Below are 16,985 nucleotides of genomic sequence, written 5' to 3'. Positions count from 1 at the left end.
TCTGCATTTTATTGAAAGTCTCAACATTTGACGGCAGGTGTCACAACACCAGTAGGTTTAGAAAAAGATGATGTGGTAATTTGAGTCAAATGCAAGGTGACTGTGATGGGATGAGAAGTTTGAGCACTCTGAAGAAACTCACCGTACTACGCCCTCTACTGTTAAGTTTAGATTTCTACAACGTGACTCATCGGCTTCCTTGCAGCAAGCTCCAGGTGACAACACAGGCACATACTTTTTCTACATACTTTAACACATGCCCATGGCACAAGGTGGATTAATGTGTGAGTTTAGGCTACAGTCTGAAGAAATACTTTTCTTTTAGGTATTTTATACCCACTATTCAAATCAGATCAAATAAAATTAATACCATTAATTTGCTTTCTGCATTTTGGGTTGGAAACTGTATTTCAGTCAGTTTTCTTTGTATCTTTTTTTATTTTTTAAATTCTGACTGATTTCTGTGTGAACACACTGCAGTCAATTCAGCCTTCAACGTGTGTTTCCAAATTAAAATGAAGAAACAACTGGCTCCTCTGCTGACAGCACCAACAACGCCAACTTTCTTTGGGTAGGGACCATGGCTCCACCTACTGGTAAAACTGTACTAGTGCATATGCGTTTTGATTTTTCCTTATCTTCATTTACTGAAGATAAGTGGGCTGAGATTTGGTAGCTGTAGATTAAAGGACATGTGAAGGCTATCACTTCTGTTCTCCCAGCTTCCTGATAGTGATTTAAGAAATTTACATGCATTTGAATGTAGGGTACCAACACTCCAGGAAGAAAAATCAAAGTCGATAAAAGTGATTCGGCAGCACAGGGGGAAAACTGTTATTAATTTAACCAACAAGATTCATATTCAAAGAAAAAAAGTTCTCTTAGATTGATTTTTATTTTTTTCCGGATTCATTTCAAGGGTGGAATTCCTCGCCTGTGCGCATTCTCCACCCATTGGCGCAGGTATGCGCACCTACCTTTGGGAAGTTTCAAACACGGAAGTTTTCAGGACTGTCACGACTTAATCCGACGCTGTCCCTATGTTGAGGGAAGCAGATAGGCTCTATTTTTTCTTGTCTGTATCCGAGCCTTGGAATTCAACACAAGTTAACCCTCCTAGTTGGTAAGAGAGGAAAAACTCTTTAGGGCTTCCGGGAGCCAGAGCTCAGATGGAGTCCGGTCCAATGGCGTCCTCCGGACCGATGGTTCCAGCGGGGCTCGGGGAAAGCTTGTCTCTCCATGGAAGCTCAGAGAAGCTGAACTCCTCAGCTGTCAATCGCATCCTGATGGAGTTCCTGATGTACTTCGGCAAAGCCGTGGCCCTGTTCTACCCCGTGTACCTGACGGGGTACCTGGGCCTCAGTGTCAGCTGGGTGCTGCTGTGCATGATGATGGTCACCTGGTGGAAGAAAAATCGCCAGTGGAAAGACGCACGGATCGGAACAGCTATTAATTTTTTGGATAACGAAACAGAAGTGGTGAACAAGGAGCTGCAAAACACTTTACAAATGGCATCATGGGTATGAATTAACTATTACTTATTATTCTTTTGTTTCATAAAAGACTACGTTTCTCTTAGGGTCTCTTCAGTCATCAAGGGAGGTCTTATCAACATGTTCACTCCTCTTGTCTGGATACCTTTGCCCTTCAAACAAAATATGTAACCATGTTTCCTAAAACATCCTGAAACACACACTATTGGGTGTGTCAAACTCTGTTTCCCTGACTACAGTATTTGCATGACATGCCAGACTGAAATGGTTTCATTCTGCCAAATGTGCTGTTATTTAGCTGGAGGTTCCTGTGTCTCTGTGTCACCACACCCTCCTCACCCTGCTGTGACTCATGGGAACTTAAAAATGGGAGAGACAATAAAAGGGGTTCCATTAATGTCAGAGGAATGTTGTATGCACATAAATACAAAATTAGATGACACTTTAATGGTGATTGCATCTAGTGTCTTGCAGTGTGATACAGTAGGAGATAAGGAAGATGTGTTTTTTCAACTATTGTTCAAAATCTGGAATATAGTGAAACATACTAAGTGAAAGTGTAGATTTATGATTTTCAGCCGGCATAACGCAGTGGTATTAGACCTAATTTAACCCTTTAAAGGACTTGTAGTTTTAAGTTCAAAACAAGCACGCAAACAAGTCTCGAAGATAGAACTCTCTAATGTTGGTTAAATTTATATGGATAAAGGATGGACTGCAGATCCTCTGTATGAGAACACAAATCTAACCCTCTGTTACAGTCCACAGCTTTGTTGCTGCACAAAAACTTTGGTAAGCCCTGATTAGCAAAAGTGTTATTCATGTTCCTTCTCAATCTTTACCGAGTAAAGACTGTCACCACAGGCACATGATTTCCTAAATTTGACTGATTTTAATTTGACTAATTGTGCTTCTTCTCTGTTTCAATATTTGCATGACAGATGACAATTACTGACTTAATTGTGCTTTCACTCACCAACAGTTGCATGCCTCTGTGTTAAAGTTTGACAGACTTCCAGGAACTTGCTTCTGACTTTAGTCTCTGTTTTATTTTTTCAAAGGTCCACTTTCCTGATGTTGAGAAAGTTGGCTGGGTAAATAAGGTACAGTATCCAAACACATGTGTCTTCTTTCCCTTAACTGGTGTTATGAAATGATGGTGATTTGTGAATGAAACTGTTATAAAGTCTCAATTCTGATTTAATCTACCCATTGTGATGGAGATTATGAATGCACAATGTGCATTTTCATAATTACAGTTTAGAGTTTCATTTAGCAGACACTTTTGTCCAAATTGACTTACAACACAAGCAATAGTATTTTTTTTGTTTATTTTATTTTATTCTATTTATTTATTCTTTTTTTTAATTATTATTATTTTTTTTATTTGATTATTTATTTATTTATTTATTTATTGGGGGGGGGGGGGGGGGTAATCAACAAGCCAACAAACCACGATTAATTATTGCAATGGTATACTTCAATCTTCAACAACATTCAGTAGTAGTGCTGAAAAATCACAAGAGCTGAGTCTTAGACCTACAGACTCATTCTACCCCTGAGGGCTAAGAGGAGAAGGGTCAGCTTCAGTGCACAAGTGCTCCCTGAACAAATGAGTTTTCAGACATCTCTTAACATTAGAAAGGGACTATGAGAATCATATAGAGTTAGGTAATTCATTCCGCTATTTGGGCACAACAGAGGAGAAGAGTCTGGCTAGGGATTTGGAGCCACGCTAGGCTGGGAGCACCAGACGTCTTTCACAACCAGAGCGTAGTGGGTGAGAAGGAGTGTAGACCTGGATGAGGGACCCAAGGTAGGCAGGAGCTATTCTTGATGATCATGACACCCAGATTTCTGGCATAATAACTTACTTCTAAGATGTTTCAGAATGTATATTTTGTGGCTCACTAGAAAATTAATCCAATCCCCACCTAAGAAGGAGAAATACTAATATAACATGAGAAAGATGGGTGTATTATCATGACCATGCTCTCCTCCTACTTTAAGAAAACAATCCAAACAGCCAGCTTTATCCCACAGTATTTTCAACAGTGAAGTCAAAGCATGCATGTATTAGAGAAGAGAAGTTACCACGTAGTACACCAACTATCTGCATACATAGACTTAAAACACTGAAGGGTCGAGGCTTGAAATGTTCACTTGGTTTGAGAGCTGAAGTGAAAGGATGTTTGCTGACAGATTACCATGTGGACTCGAAGCATTACTGTGCCCTTGTTTGCTCTGTGTGCTCAGGTGTTGGAGCAGGCCTGGCCTTTCTTTGGGATGTACATGGAGAAACTCCTTAAGGAAAACATCCAGCCGGCTGTCAGGCTCTCAAGCCCCGCGCTTAAAATGTTCACCTTTACCAAAATCCACTTTGGACACATAGTAAGTCAGCATGTTTGGTTACTTGTGTTTATATTCACCTGCCTGGAGCATCTTCTTTAAGATTTTTCTCCTCTGAATTCAGCCTCTCAGGATCACTGGGATGAGGGCATACACACATGAAGTGGATCACAAGGAGGTGATCCTGGACATGAACATATGGTTTGCTTGATTCTTTTCTTATTTTGTGCACTTTACATCATATCCCTTATCTTTGAGATATTAGTGCATCCTCCAAATAAGAGTCTACTTAGAGGGATTTACTTCTCACCTGCACTCTTCACTTTGCAGTTACGAGGGTGATGTGGACATCGATGCTGAAGTGCAAGCGCCCATCACAGCTGGTGTCAAAGGACTGAAAGTGAGTATTTAACTATTTCTTCCCTCTCTGATTTTCTCTAATCACCATCAGATGTGTTTACTAGTGTTATTGAAACTTTCCTTTATCTTACAGCTTGAGGGGATGATGAGAGTCATTTTGGAGCCCCTGATAGGTCAAGCACCTCTGGTGGGAGGTGTCACCTATTTTTTCATTCGACGACCTGTAAGTGTGCTCAGATATTATTAAAGCTGTTGGTTGAGCTGTGTGATAACTTTAAAATAACCTTATGCTTGTTAAAAAAATGTTTCCCAGACTTTGGAGATCAACTGGACTGGCATGACAAACCTTCTGGACAGCCCTGGCTTCAGGTTAGTCACCAAACAGTCAGGACAACATTTCTGCTGTTAAGTTGTTTTTAAGCTGTCACAAAGCAACAATGTATACATTCCACAAAAACCCACCTGGTAAAGATTTTATAAATTTGTATAGTACAACTTTTTGAGCCATTGAGAGAGTGTATGATTTCTTCTTTTATTTCTAAAGCTCTCTTATAATCTGTCCCCTTTTAGCTCATTGTCAGAGGAAACCATCATGGACATCATAGCCTCCCTCATGGTGTTGCCCAACCGAATGTGCATCCCTCTCATAGACCAGGTCAAAGTGGATCAGATGAGATTCCCACTGCCTCGGGTATGTATGATTTCATGCAATTATCTTTGTGCTGACAGCTGCAGAAGTGTTTGAAAGCTCTATCACACATCTGAGGATAAACCAATCAAAAAACAAAAAGAACTGAAAGCAACTGGTTAAAGCTTATTTTTCTGAAACAGTTGTCCTATTCAACTTTATATAAGCTGGATTCACATGAAAAGCCCAGAAAAATGATATTAAAAGAAAAAAAATAGGCCTGATCTGCTTGAAAATTTGCCAACAGGGTGAAAAAGCTTATTAAGTTTATCAAAAAAGGAATGAGGTCTTAATTGAAGACAGTAAACATACATTTTTCTCACCCCATTGGCAGTTTTTTTCTCTATGCAAGTCATTTAAGCATCATTTTTGCTCCTTTATAACTTAAAATAAGACATTGTCCTGGACTTGTAAGATGAACGCAGCTCCTATTTAGTCTGATTGATGGGACAATTTCTAATAAAAATAAGATAAAAACATTTGCTTAGATTTTAGCTTTTGTAGTCAAGCAGTTAAGGCTAAATGATCCTTTTTCATGATAGGCTCAATTTGCTAGATTTTTTTTTTCTAGTATTCCAGTGAAGATTTTGTATAGCTGTCTCTAATTATAGCTGATTTTAAAATCACTGCTCTCATTGTTTTGCTCTGTAGGGTGTTGTGAGGGTCCACCTGCTGGGGGCCAGAGACCTGGTGGCCAAGGACACATACATGCTGGGTTTAGTGAAGGGCAAATCAGACCCTTACGCAACACTCAGAGTTGGCAATCGGCACTTTAAAAGCAAGACGGTCAAAGAGAATCTGAACCCTACGTGGAATGAAGTGCATGAGGTTGAGTCTAGTAAATTTTTGTATAATCTAGTTTTCATTTCATGCTAAAATTACATATTAATGTTCTATTTTGGACACAGGCTTTGGTTTTAATGTAAAAAAACTGTCATTTGTTTAAACTGACATGCACAATAACTTATTGTTTAAACCCTGTAATCCATGAATATGCTGTGCTCCAAACCAAACAGCTTTTATCATTCCTTTATCATTCCTCCTCATATTTCTTTGTTTGTGAAAGACAAATGCTTCAACAGCTTGCAACTATTCAGATGACTGCCAGTAGCACATTGTTTGGAGGTTTGGGTTGTCTCAAGCATGTGACACTTTCCAAGTGTGCTGAACAGGGATGTGAACAGGTCTTTATGATAATCTTTCTACCTGAAGGATCTAAATAATATCAACCTTTTTCATCTTTCTGCAGTTTGTTGTCCATGAGGCCCCAGGCCAAGAGTTGGAGGTGGAACTATTTGATGAGGACACAGATAAAGATGACTTCATTGGACAGTAAGAAACTATCACAGAGCAGCACAAGTAACACTGATATGTTTGAGTTGCATGTAAAGTGTTGACTTTACCAAACATAAGTCTTGCTTCTATCCTATCATGGCATCACACAACAATTTCCAACAATAACCACATTGATATTTGTGGTAAAACATAAACATTTGTTGGGAGGAAGAAATTCATAGAGGCTTTTGAGTACATTGACACAGTGTCAAAAAAGATCAGTTTTAGTTATTCCAGCTTTGAGGTTGTCAATGGATTTAACTTTTTCTTCTTTGCAGGTATCATCTTGATTTGGGGGAAGTGAAAAGGGAGAAAGAAATGGACCAGGTGAGCCGTTATCTCTTATAAATCCTGAGTGCAGAGACTTTAAAGCTTTACAAGTAACATGAATAGAGAGCAGTTCAGTCTTGATGGATGAATCTCACTTGCTGTCATAGTGGTTCCCTCTCGATGGAGTCCCAAATGGAGAAGTTCACCTCAAACTCCAGTGGTTTTCCCTCAAGTCTGATCCCAACCTTGAAACAGAGGTAGTTTCTTTGTCAAAAATTATAAAATTCATATTTAGAGTCATTATGCAGGATTTCCGAATCTCACTCTCATACTGCTGTTTGCCTCTTCTTCAGTCCAAAGATGGCTTTGCGAGTGCCATGCTTGCAGTTTATCTGGACAATGCATCAAACCTACCAGTAAGTGTTGCCTCAAAGTGAAATCACGTGATGCGACAGGGAGAGACCAATATGCTGATGATTCTTCTTGTGTTTGTATGCAGAAAGACCACAAAGAGATCTCGGATCGTCAGAAACACGGGAGGCACACGAATGAAGCTCGGGTAAGATAGAGCCAAATACAAAAAAAACCAAAACAAAAAAAACATACTTACATCACTCCATGTGGTCATTTCCTGTCTCGCCTCAGCTGGCAGTTTAATAAAAAAAAACACCAAAGTAACTTCCCAAATGAAGATTAATCATTCATTGACAATAAACTTCTCTGTTTTTTTTGTTTTCAGAAGATCTAAAACTCTCTAATTCTCTTTAGTTGCAAACTTTATTTTTTACAACTTTTTACCTTTGTTACAACTCAAAGTTGTTTAAAACAACAAATCAGTTTGTAAAGGGTGTGTTACCACACCTTGCCCCTAAAATGCAGCTTATTCATTGTGTGAGGACCCACTTTCAGGAGCTGATGGAAAAACAGGCCAAGTAGAAAAAGTGACTGTTATTCAGAGTTGAACTTAACAGCTCAGAACACATTTTTAGTGAGGAGTGAATACTTAACATAGTTGATCATGTTCACTGAGAGTTAAACAAATCAGTGGTCAGATTTTCTCTCACTTTTCTGCCATGAATTTTGATATGTCTGTCTTGACCTGAGCCAAAAGAGTCAGATCAGGTGTTTACTGCGTGCTTCAGGTGTACTTGTCCCCGTGCACAGCTGGTATTTCCTGTTTGTCTGGCACATGCCTGTCATTTCATGTGGGTGTGTTATAACCAGTCAGTGTTTATGTTGTTTTATTACTTCTTTGAACCTGAGACTGTTTACTCCCAGGCTGAAGACAAAAGGGGGAAAAAAAGCGTTTTGACAAAAAAAAAAAAAAAAAAAATCTTGTAAAGGAGTCTGTTTACCAAATTAACTTCTCAAATCTACCATGTTGGGCATTTTAAGATTCAGTTTTCCTGGTGACCAGAAAATCATGTAAACCAATCGTTGGAGTTATCTGAGAACACTTTGTTGCTTGAACCTTTTACACAAACTTTTGAGTTCAACAGTTTTTGACTCTGACTGCCATCTGCTGGACATTCTTTAAAAATACAGCCAGGAAAAGACCAGTGCAGTGTGATAGAAATACTGAAAATATTTGAAGCAGGTTATTGTACATGTTATTAATAAAAAGCCATGAAGAGTGTTCTTAAGTTCACTTACGCTTCTTACCCCTTTGATTTTACACTGCTTTGTGTTTATAGTTCTCTACAATGCAAACAAAGGAAGCATTGTACAGTTTAATCCACTGTTTATCTTGGATAACTTTGAAAGTAGTTACTTTACAAACAAGATTTTCACTGAAAAGTTATGTTTGCAGTTAAAAACACAGATTTTAATTTCTCCTATAGTGTAATGCGAGGATTTTCTGCTTTTTAATGGAATCATTAAATTTTACATTTTCTATCAATAATTTTGACATTTTGCTGTTGGTCAAAAGGCATTTTAATATTTCACTTGGATGTCACATATAGATATGATAAGGATTATAGCAATTTTCCAAATCCCATCAAGTACCTAGTTTTTAAGAGACAGGTGAGTCTGTATAGGGAGTTTAACTTATAGTACAAAGAGTTATTTGTGTTTTAGCTGTATCAAAGAAAATATTGCAAGCAACATTTGATACAACATGATCTATATATCTATATAGTATTTTGATTAGATACATAAATTATACCAACTATAAGTATGAATTCCTTTATGTTTTAAGTGCATTTACTAATGTAAAGAATGTGAATAGTTAATCTGAAAAACTTATATGCTTTTTGAATTGGATTGGTTTTTTTTACTGGTGCTGATGGATGTGCCCACCACCACCAGAAGCAGTATGCACACTCCACTTAAGTTTACTCCTCAGTGTTTATTCTTTACAAGCCCACACATCTGTTTTAGGTGCTGAAGACGGTTTTGTGTGCCTGCAGTGTATAAGTAGCTGGAATGTAAGACCTGCCCAACCTGGAAGACAACACACTCCACATGTTCACTCACTGCTGGTAGCATTTTGTCAAAAGGGAAAGAAGAATGCTAACTTCAGAAATAGGAAGCACATGAAGCAAGTGCCTGAAATAACCTGTCAGTGCAGATACCACTACTCCCCATTGTTTCTGGAGATTTCTATGTTCAGGCATTAGATACACTGTGGATCATGACTATCTTCTTCATTGATTTGCTCTGTTTCAGCTAACAAAGAGAAATACCGGGCCTAACTCCTTTGTGGAATTTTCAATAGATAATGACGTGCAGAAAAGCAAGGTACATCTTTTGGTTTCTAACATTATCAGACATTACTTTAAATATATTTATTAACGTAATTCATTTCTATTAATTGATGTCATCAAGTGTTCTGCATGTCATGGCACTTTCTTCTGATTTTAGAGAAAAGTGACCAAGTGAAGCTGCAAAAAAATGCAGGTACACGCCACTGTTTATTGTCTTTCTTTGTGATTTTTTTTCTTTCCTTTACTTTAAAAGGTTGTGTATGCATCCAAAGACCCAGTGTGGGAGGAGGGCTTCACCTTCTTTGTGCACAGTGTCAAAACGCAGCAGCTCACTGTCCAGGTTTGCTATTTAATCTAAAATAAATCATAACGCTTTCTCTTTGAGAATTTTTTTCATCACTGATGAGAAAATTCCAACCAAATTTAGGACGATTTTCTGAAATTATTTAAAGTAAATCTGATGACCTTTCACAATGCCGTAGCACAAAGTGACATAATTCTATACAGTTGTAGCGAAAGCTTAACTGCTAATTGCTAAGAATACAGCTACCTTGATTTACCTGATTTACATCTTTATCTAAAAATAAAGAAAAAAAAATCATTCATCCATCATCAAAGAGAATTCATTTGTACCTTATTTTCCACTTTTAAAGTTTTCTTTTCTTTTCGTGGGATAGGTGAAGGAGCATGAGAAGAAGTCTCAGCTAGGAGTGGTCAACATTCCCCTGAGCCGCCTCCTCAACACCTTCAACATGAGTCTGGACCAACGCTTCATGCTGGAGCGCTCTGGAGCTAACAGCCAGATCAAGCTGAAAGCCACTCTCAGGGTGGGTGCACAAAGATGGCAAGATACAGTCTCATAAGGAGTTATGATACCAAGACATGACATTATTCCAGCATTTCTTGCATCTTCACAAGTTTTGAAGTTAATGCCTTTACATTGTTCCACTAATATATTCATCTCCTCACAGATTCTTTGCATGGAAAAACCTCCACCTAAGATCGTCCTCGATCCTCCCCCACATGGCAGACTAAATCAGAACAATCAGACAGTAAATTTCTCTGATTCTGTTCCTGCTTCTGCTGCATCCACCTCTGAAGCACTTCCCTCCAATTCATCTCTGAGCCAGCCGGCGGATTTTCAGAATGGCTCTAATGTGGACTATTTAAATCACCGCCGTGGCTCCTTCTTGGCCTCTGAGGCCTACAAGTCACCTTCCTCATCAAACATGCGCCGCTTTGACTCCCACAGCTTGCTGTCAGAGAACTCCATCGCTTCCTCACGTTTTGATCTGTCAGATGGAGCCTCTTATCCAGAGTGAGTCCCCTTTTATTGTGCTGACTTCTAAAGCTTAAAAACTTCTTCAGGTGTTGTTAACTTAAACACGCTGATACTAGAGCAGAAGTGGAAATATTGACACTTTTCATCCCTTCAGAGCTATCAGGAAACATCAGGGCTCATTTGGAGAAATCAACCTGAGTATACGCTATGCTGTTCTGAGGAACAAACTGATGGTCATGGTAAACTCCTGCAGGTAAGGCAGAAAAATCCAGCAGAGTATTGTTGATTAGCAATAAGAGGATTTACCAAGCATGAAAATTAGAAAAGCTATTTATATTCAGACTATTGCAGCTAAATTACTCAAATAAAGTCTTAAAAATAAAATGCAGTGCTCCGATGCTAACCAGCTGTGTGTATCCGTTGCCTTCAGAAACTTATTCCCCTGCAGTGAGAATGGCACAGACTCTTACGTCCGCTTGTATTTACTCCCTGACCAAACCTGGAGGCACCGCAAGAAGACACATGTCAAGAAAAGAACAGTGAATCCTGCCTTCAATCACAAGTAACTGGGACATTCATCTGAATCACACACATTGTACCTTGTACCTTGTGTTCTGTTTGTTTGTTTCTGAAATCCCTTTTTCGACACAGGTTTGAGTTTGACGTATCCCTTGACGAAGCAAGAACCAGGAAGTTGGATGTGTCAGTGAAAAATAACAAGATGTTCTACACACGGGAGAGGAAGGACATTGGCATGGTGGGTCATCATACTTCTGTCCTTTGATCCAGTGCTTTGAACACTGTTTTCTACTGAAAGGAAGTTTCATTGTTGATGCCGGATGATTGATATCAAATGTTTTGCTGGAGACAGCAGAGTCTTGATAAGAATTGAAATTTGACTTTCCACTTGTGTCCACAGGTGATTTTAGATTTTTCACAGATGGATCTCGTTCATGGTGTCACACAATGGTATGGCCCCAGTTTCCTCACTTCTCAACCATGCAGCACAAAAACTAATTTTGTTTGGTGAAAAAGGAAATAATCTATGTTGAGTTTCATCCACTATATCGAAAGTTTGCTAATGTATAAGCTTCTTCAGCTGCCATGACGAACAACTCAAACCTCAATGAAAATTTTCTAGTCACTGCCAAGCAGAAAGATGTGACAGCTTAGCACTGGTGTATCTAAAATGAACAACAAGCATCCATATTGTATCTTGTATTACAAAATATATTATAATTATTTGTTTTGGAATTTGTAAGCTAAATAGGTACCACTCAATTGCAATTGGCCAAAAGACAGAATTCCCCAAATTGCTGCTCCAAAAACCTTCAGCATTTAACTGTCAGCTACTAAGAACTCTTTCTTGTCTAAAGATGCACCAGCATTTAACTCCAGTGAGAAAACAAATGTGCTTGTGACGACTGATTTTAATTATATTACTGCTATTTCAATTAATGAGTTTTTTTATTCTTTCATTAATATTGATTTTTTTTTTGTCTCTCCTGAAGGTATGAGCTCACCCTGCCAGGGCTGAAGAAAGCCATCTAGTTAAGAGAGCTGTGGAGCAGCTTCTCAACCACAGCAGGCTGAATGCTGACCTGGTGAATGCTCTCTGTATCTTTCTTATTATCATGGAGCAGAGATGTTTTTCTAAAAGCAACACTACACCCCTCCCAGATTGTTTATTGCCTTACTGCTCATTGCAGTGTGTATGATAAAAGGTACATGCAGTGATTTTTTAAACACTCTTACTTGAAGTCCCATGCACAGATTTACTATGACTTATACATGTGACTTTTAAACTTCTTCTTACTGAGTGTAGTAGCTTTTACAAGTAGACAATTATTTTGGATTAATACTCCAATATTCCCTCACACATTTTTTAAATAAGTCCAATCAGTTTTACAATCTGTCCAACTGGTTCTATTTCTTGTCTTACAATCTGATGTTTGCATACTGGATTTTCTTTTTGACCGGTGTCTTTTATAGGAGTTGATGTAAAATGTTGTTATACTCTTGTATTTTATGTAAATAACTTTGTGAATAGTTTTTATTTAATATACTTAAAAAAAGAAAAACACAACCAGCTGCACATTTTTTAACTGAGCTAAGGATACAAGCAAAGCTGAACATTAGCATGGCATTAAGATCAAGTCCTTTCAAGCCCTACCCAAGCTCTCAGAATATCAGGGCACCATTGTCACTGGAGAGATTTTGAACCAAACCCTCTAATCTGTTTGAACAATTAATAAATATATATGAATAAAAATACTCACATAACTTGTGGCTGCTGGATGATTTTTTAAACTCTGTACATGCTCTTTTTGAACCAATATACATTTTTCTTTTCTTGTTTTGACACTTTCTTTCTTTCTTTCTTTCTTTCTTTCTTTCTTTCTTTCTTTCTTTCTTTCTTTCTTTCTTTCTTTCTTTCCACAACCCAATCATTTATGGTAAATGGTTATTTGGTCAAGGGTAATTTATTTATGACTAATTGAACTGAAGGAATGCAATATCATCTAATAAAGCAAATTTACGGGACCAAAGGTAAACAGGACAGATTTAACCATCAGACAAAGAAAGTCATTACGTGTTTTACCAACAACAATAGCACAAAAAAGAAGTTTATGTAATATAAAAAAATCTTTCCAAAAATGTTCCTTTTTAATCTCTGACCGAATTGTTGTCTATCAATGTTTGTGTCCCCCGCACGCTTCAGGCTAATGGAATAGTCCAATTCTGGACACGCACTTAAATTGAAGTTAACGGCTCGAGTCACTCGTTGAATGCTCAAAGTATTTGCAAACAAGACAATAACTTGGTGAAAACTACTACCTAATCTCCAAACGGGAACCGTCTTCAAATTTGTAGACATCATTTGTGTTAGAATGCCCACATATGTGCTTATAGGCTCGCCATTGCTTCCTTAGCAACGGCTCTAGCAACCATGCAAGGGTTTAGTGTAAAGCTCCTGATTACTCGACAGAACTACTGACATGAGTTTACCGAGGGAAAGAGCAGAAGTTACCGAAAGTAGGACTTTCTCGACAGCTTATCCAGTACAGGTGAGACAGTCGTTTTACTATTACGGTAGAATTTTCAGTGAGCTTAACTGACTGTTTTTTCTTTCTGTTTGAAACACCGTTCAACCCTAATTAGCATAAGCACGAAACGCAGTTCAATAAAATCATCCAGACAATAAGTTGGCACCTTGTACATCTCAAGTTTTGTTAAATGTAAAGTGACACTATTATCCTAAAAAAAAAGAAATTGAGTCATTTGTAGGACTGAGTCTTGATGATTTGCTTGTGGTCTTGGTTAACCATTAACAGCCTAGGATGGAATCAAAACCGTTGCTTTCACCACTAAAGCAGAAATCCCAAGAAACCAAAGCAGGTAAACTCTGTATTATTATTATTATTTCACTGAAAAGTTTGATGATAAACTTGTGAACTGTATGGATTGTTTTAAGTTTATCATCAATTGTTGTAACTCTTGCCCTGTGCTGCAGGAGACAGGTTGATGGAGGGGTCGTACAGTGGGACGACAAGAGGTCATGGAGCAAACCACAACCTGCTACAAAGAAGGAAGGCAGTGCAGTTTTCTGGGACCTCCCAGATCTACACCACCCGCACAAAAATCAAAAAACAATTAAATAAGAATAAGACTCTACGAGAGAATCTTGTTAAATTCATATGGTTAGTCATCATTTTATTTGAAAATACAACATGACCATTCTGCTTTCTAAACCTTTTGCTTACTTTCCTTTAGCCAACCTGAAGATAAAAGCCAGTCTCCTCCATGTGGCTCCTTTGATTTTACAGCAACAGAGGACCGCGAAATGGTAAAATGGAGATAAATGGTTGAAACTGTATCTTGACACAAACATCCCTTTGCTTATTTGTATAATTACAATAAAGACATTGTGCCAGCGCTTTCATACGATTACTGTTAGGCACTTGTTATGCTTACTAATCATTGTTTTCTGTTTTTTTTGAACCTGTAAACAAATACATTTTCAAAGTGATCACATTAAGGAAACTTCCAAATCCAAAACATACATGAAATTTTTGCATAGGCAAAGACCAAGAGCAAAAATGTGCATTAACATAAAGTTACTTTTTTGTGTGCTGTGGTAGCTGACTAATAAAAAAAGGACACATTAAAAAGTATAGCTGTAACCGATCTACACAGTGAAAACAAGATCATCCCTGGCTTATGATACCTAAAGACTAAATTGGCAAAAATGTGAATCTCCCTCTTTTTCAGTGATATTTATTTATTTATAAAAATATCTTTACTGTCACCTTAAGTGTTTTTTTTTAATATTTTGCCCTTTCAGAGATTTAACTATTTCATCCAGAATGGGATAGACCTGGACAATGTGGCTCCTCTTGAAGACTCTTGGCTGGAGAAAATGATGGGTATGGTCCCTTGCCGCCTTAGATGTCTGGGAGCAGCAATGGAGCCACTGGTGGAGGAGGTTAAGAAGGAGTACCTACTTTGTGTCAAAACAGCAATCTGTATGTATTTTATCAAACTGACAGATTTTTAAAAATTACAATATATTGGAGTTTATTCCTTTTGTGTTCACTTAAACAATAGCAACGACAATTTGTGCTAGAAAAAATATGTTGTGATATTTTTTTGTATTTGTCATCACAGTGCGATACACATTCAAGGATCCCACAGAAAAGGGTGAAAGCCAGATGACAGATCGCCCCTCCCACAGGCTTGAGTGAGTCAACAAGAAGTGTTGGTGGACACAGCCTGATTTATGCTGTTTAAAGAACTTATTATTACTATTATTATTTTTTCAATAAAATAAAGTAAAATTTCTTTAACTGTCAGAGTGGAAGCAGTACCTAAACCTTGGAATGGAACCTTTGTCCAGGCTCGAAAGAGGCTGACATCAAATCTTCACTCTTTTAACACCACTATGCAGAATGTGCTCAAGGTTTGGCATACTAATTTCAGGTACGTTTATCATGTTATACTTCAATTCGAACCGTGCAAAATCAATTTAGTCTATTTGGATTCATGTATGATGCTTATGGGAAACAGTGTCTTTGAAAGTACCGATTGCCACCTCAAGTGTCCCACCAACCAACACCAAATGGATAACCCTCACCTGAAAGTACAATGGGGGTCATAGATTTACATTCTGTTCTGTGTCTCTGAATGTCTTTCTTGCAGAGATCTCCGTCTGATAGATGTTGAAGCGTTCCACAACAGAAAGGAGTCAATGGAGCTCTCTGTGTTCAAGGAGATTGTCAACAGTCATGTTCTTAATGCAAGAGGAGTCCTTCTGGAGAGGTAGGCAGTCAATCAACTATCACTAAAAACATGTTTTAAAGAAATTATTTCATTCTTAAATGAGTGTTCAATGTAACATTTTAAGAAACAAATTATTTTTACATCTTAGGTTTTCTTACATTTTCAACTAGTAACAAGTCTGTATGCAAATTTGCCACTTGCCTTCTTAAAGATTAATAAAAAAGGAAGTTTATAGTGCACAATGGCTAGTTCAGGAGCCTTGGGATATTATATTGTTGGCTTGTTTTGCCTCTCTGAAGGTTGAAATCAACAGGCTTTTAGTAAGAGAAACGTTGTTAAGCAACAGTGTTTCTATGTTTACTTTGTGCAAAGATACATGATACAACCCTACTCATTTCAACCAAAATCTCATGAGACACTTAGGTTATCTATACAGGTTTGAGTGTATTATTTCATATTTTTAGACTAATTGATGTTTATGTTTTTTGTTAAAAATGCAAAAACACTGCTAAAATATGAATATGAAAAATAATGTTTTTTTTTTTTTTTTTAATTTACCAGGTGGCTTCCTGAAGTGAAAAACTTTTACTACAAGGGGTTCAGACAGAAGCTGGTACCTGCCCAAAGCAACAAAACTAAGTTTCTGTCGTTCTTCAACTGTGCAGCTACACTGATGACCTCCCATCTGCAGAGCCTTGCAATAGACTCAATAACAGATTATACAAAACTCATTTCCCAAGACCCGGTAGGAAAAAATAATGTTATTTCTTGAAGTGTGTCAGAGCTAAATGAACAGACTGTTGTTTTTTATACTTTTGACACCTTTTGTATTGCCCTGTGTAGAGGTCAGAGCGTGCCTACGAACATCCAGGTTTAGTGGTGCATCTGGTCCTGGAGGACACGGAGATCAAGTTGGAGCCCAACCTCGAACAATTTGAAGAGGCCCTTCTTAATGTCTTTGACATTATGCTGAGGTCCATCAGCATGATACCTCGTGTGGAAACCAAACTGATCCCAGATTTGGTAAAAGAAAAATATCTTTTTTAATACCCTATAGAAACTGATTGACAGGAATGTATTAGATTCTGCAACAATTATGAATTAAATGAACTTAACATTATTAAAGATTGTTTCATCAACTAACTATCATTTTAAAGATGTTATACAGTGGGTAGTTCTTCCTTACAAATTTGGTTTTATGCAGGTCTTTCAGGGAAAAT

General features: G+C 37.8%; 2 protein-coding genes across 2 annotated transcripts in view; both read left to right on the top strand.

Annotated features, from left to right (window-relative positions):
* The first annotated feature begins 1,032 nt into the window (after positions 1-1,032).
* On the top strand, positions 1,033-12,758 carry esyt3 (extended synaptotagmin-like protein 3). Its single transcript, XM_074694789.1, has 23 exons — positions 1,033-1,520; positions 2,555-2,596; positions 3,750-3,884; positions 3,967-4,043; positions 4,173-4,242; positions 4,336-4,425; positions 4,516-4,571; positions 4,773-4,893; positions 5,542-5,718; positions 6,140-6,222; positions 6,504-6,552; positions 6,663-6,752; positions 6,849-6,911; positions 6,995-7,054; positions 9,166-9,237; positions 9,457-9,543; positions 9,881-10,030; positions 10,175-10,521; positions 10,640-10,738; positions 10,916-11,047; positions 11,137-11,242; positions 11,405-11,454; positions 11,997-12,758. The coding sequence occupies exons 1-23, from the start codon at positions 1,170-1,172 to the stop codon at positions 12,034-12,036; spliced, it is 2,547 nt and encodes an 848-aa protein (XP_074550890.1). The 5' UTR covers positions 1,033-1,169; the 3' UTR covers positions 12,037-12,758.
* A 585-nt stretch (positions 12,759-13,343) lies between these two features.
* dnah7 (dynein, axonemal, heavy chain 7) overlaps positions 13,344-16,985 on the top strand; it is a 59,848-nt gene continuing 56,206 nt past the window's right edge. Inside the window, exons 1-10 of the mRNA XM_074695073.1 lie at positions 13,344-13,553; positions 13,821-13,884; positions 14,000-14,186; positions 14,260-14,332; positions 14,831-15,011; positions 15,154-15,226; positions 15,340-15,465; positions 15,685-15,804; positions 16,327-16,510; positions 16,609-16,788. Coding sequence (XP_074551174.1) covers positions 13,485-13,553; positions 13,821-13,884; positions 14,000-14,186; positions 14,260-14,332; positions 14,831-15,011; positions 15,154-15,226; positions 15,340-15,465; positions 15,685-15,804; positions 16,327-16,510; positions 16,609-16,788 — 1,257 coding nt within the window. The 5' untranslated portion in view covers positions 13,344-13,484. The remainder of the gene's footprint in view (positions 13,554-13,820; positions 13,885-13,999; positions 14,187-14,259; positions 14,333-14,830; positions 15,012-15,153; positions 15,227-15,339; positions 15,466-15,684; positions 15,805-16,326; positions 16,511-16,608; positions 16,789-16,985) is intronic.

The sequence above is a fragment of the Halichoeres trimaculatus genome, unplaced genomic scaffold, assembly GCF_033239565.1.
Source record: "Halichoeres trimaculatus isolate MK-OKI-2021-1 unplaced genomic scaffold, fHalTri1.1 fHalTri1_scaffold_19, whole genome shotgun sequence".
In the NCBI taxonomy this organism is placed as follows: domain Eukaryota; kingdom Metazoa; phylum Chordata; class Actinopteri; order Labriformes; family Labridae; genus Halichoeres; species Halichoeres trimaculatus.
Note: the sequence above shows the minus strand (reverse complement) of the source record. Positions and strands in the feature narration are given on the sequence as shown.

Coding starts and splice junctions, on each gene's coding strand:
- esyt3 (XM_074694789.1), top strand. CDS start 1,170: ATGGAGTCCGGTCCAATGGCGTCCTCCGGACCGATGGTTCCAGCGGGG. Junction 6,553..6,662: donor GGGAGAAAGAAATGGACCAG/GTGAGCCGTTAT, acceptor TTGCTGTCATAG/TGGTTCCCTCTCGATGGAGT. Junction 11,243..11,404: donor AGAGGAAGGACATTGGCATG/GTGGGTCATCAT, acceptor TTGTGTCCACAG/GTGATTTTAGATTTTTCACA.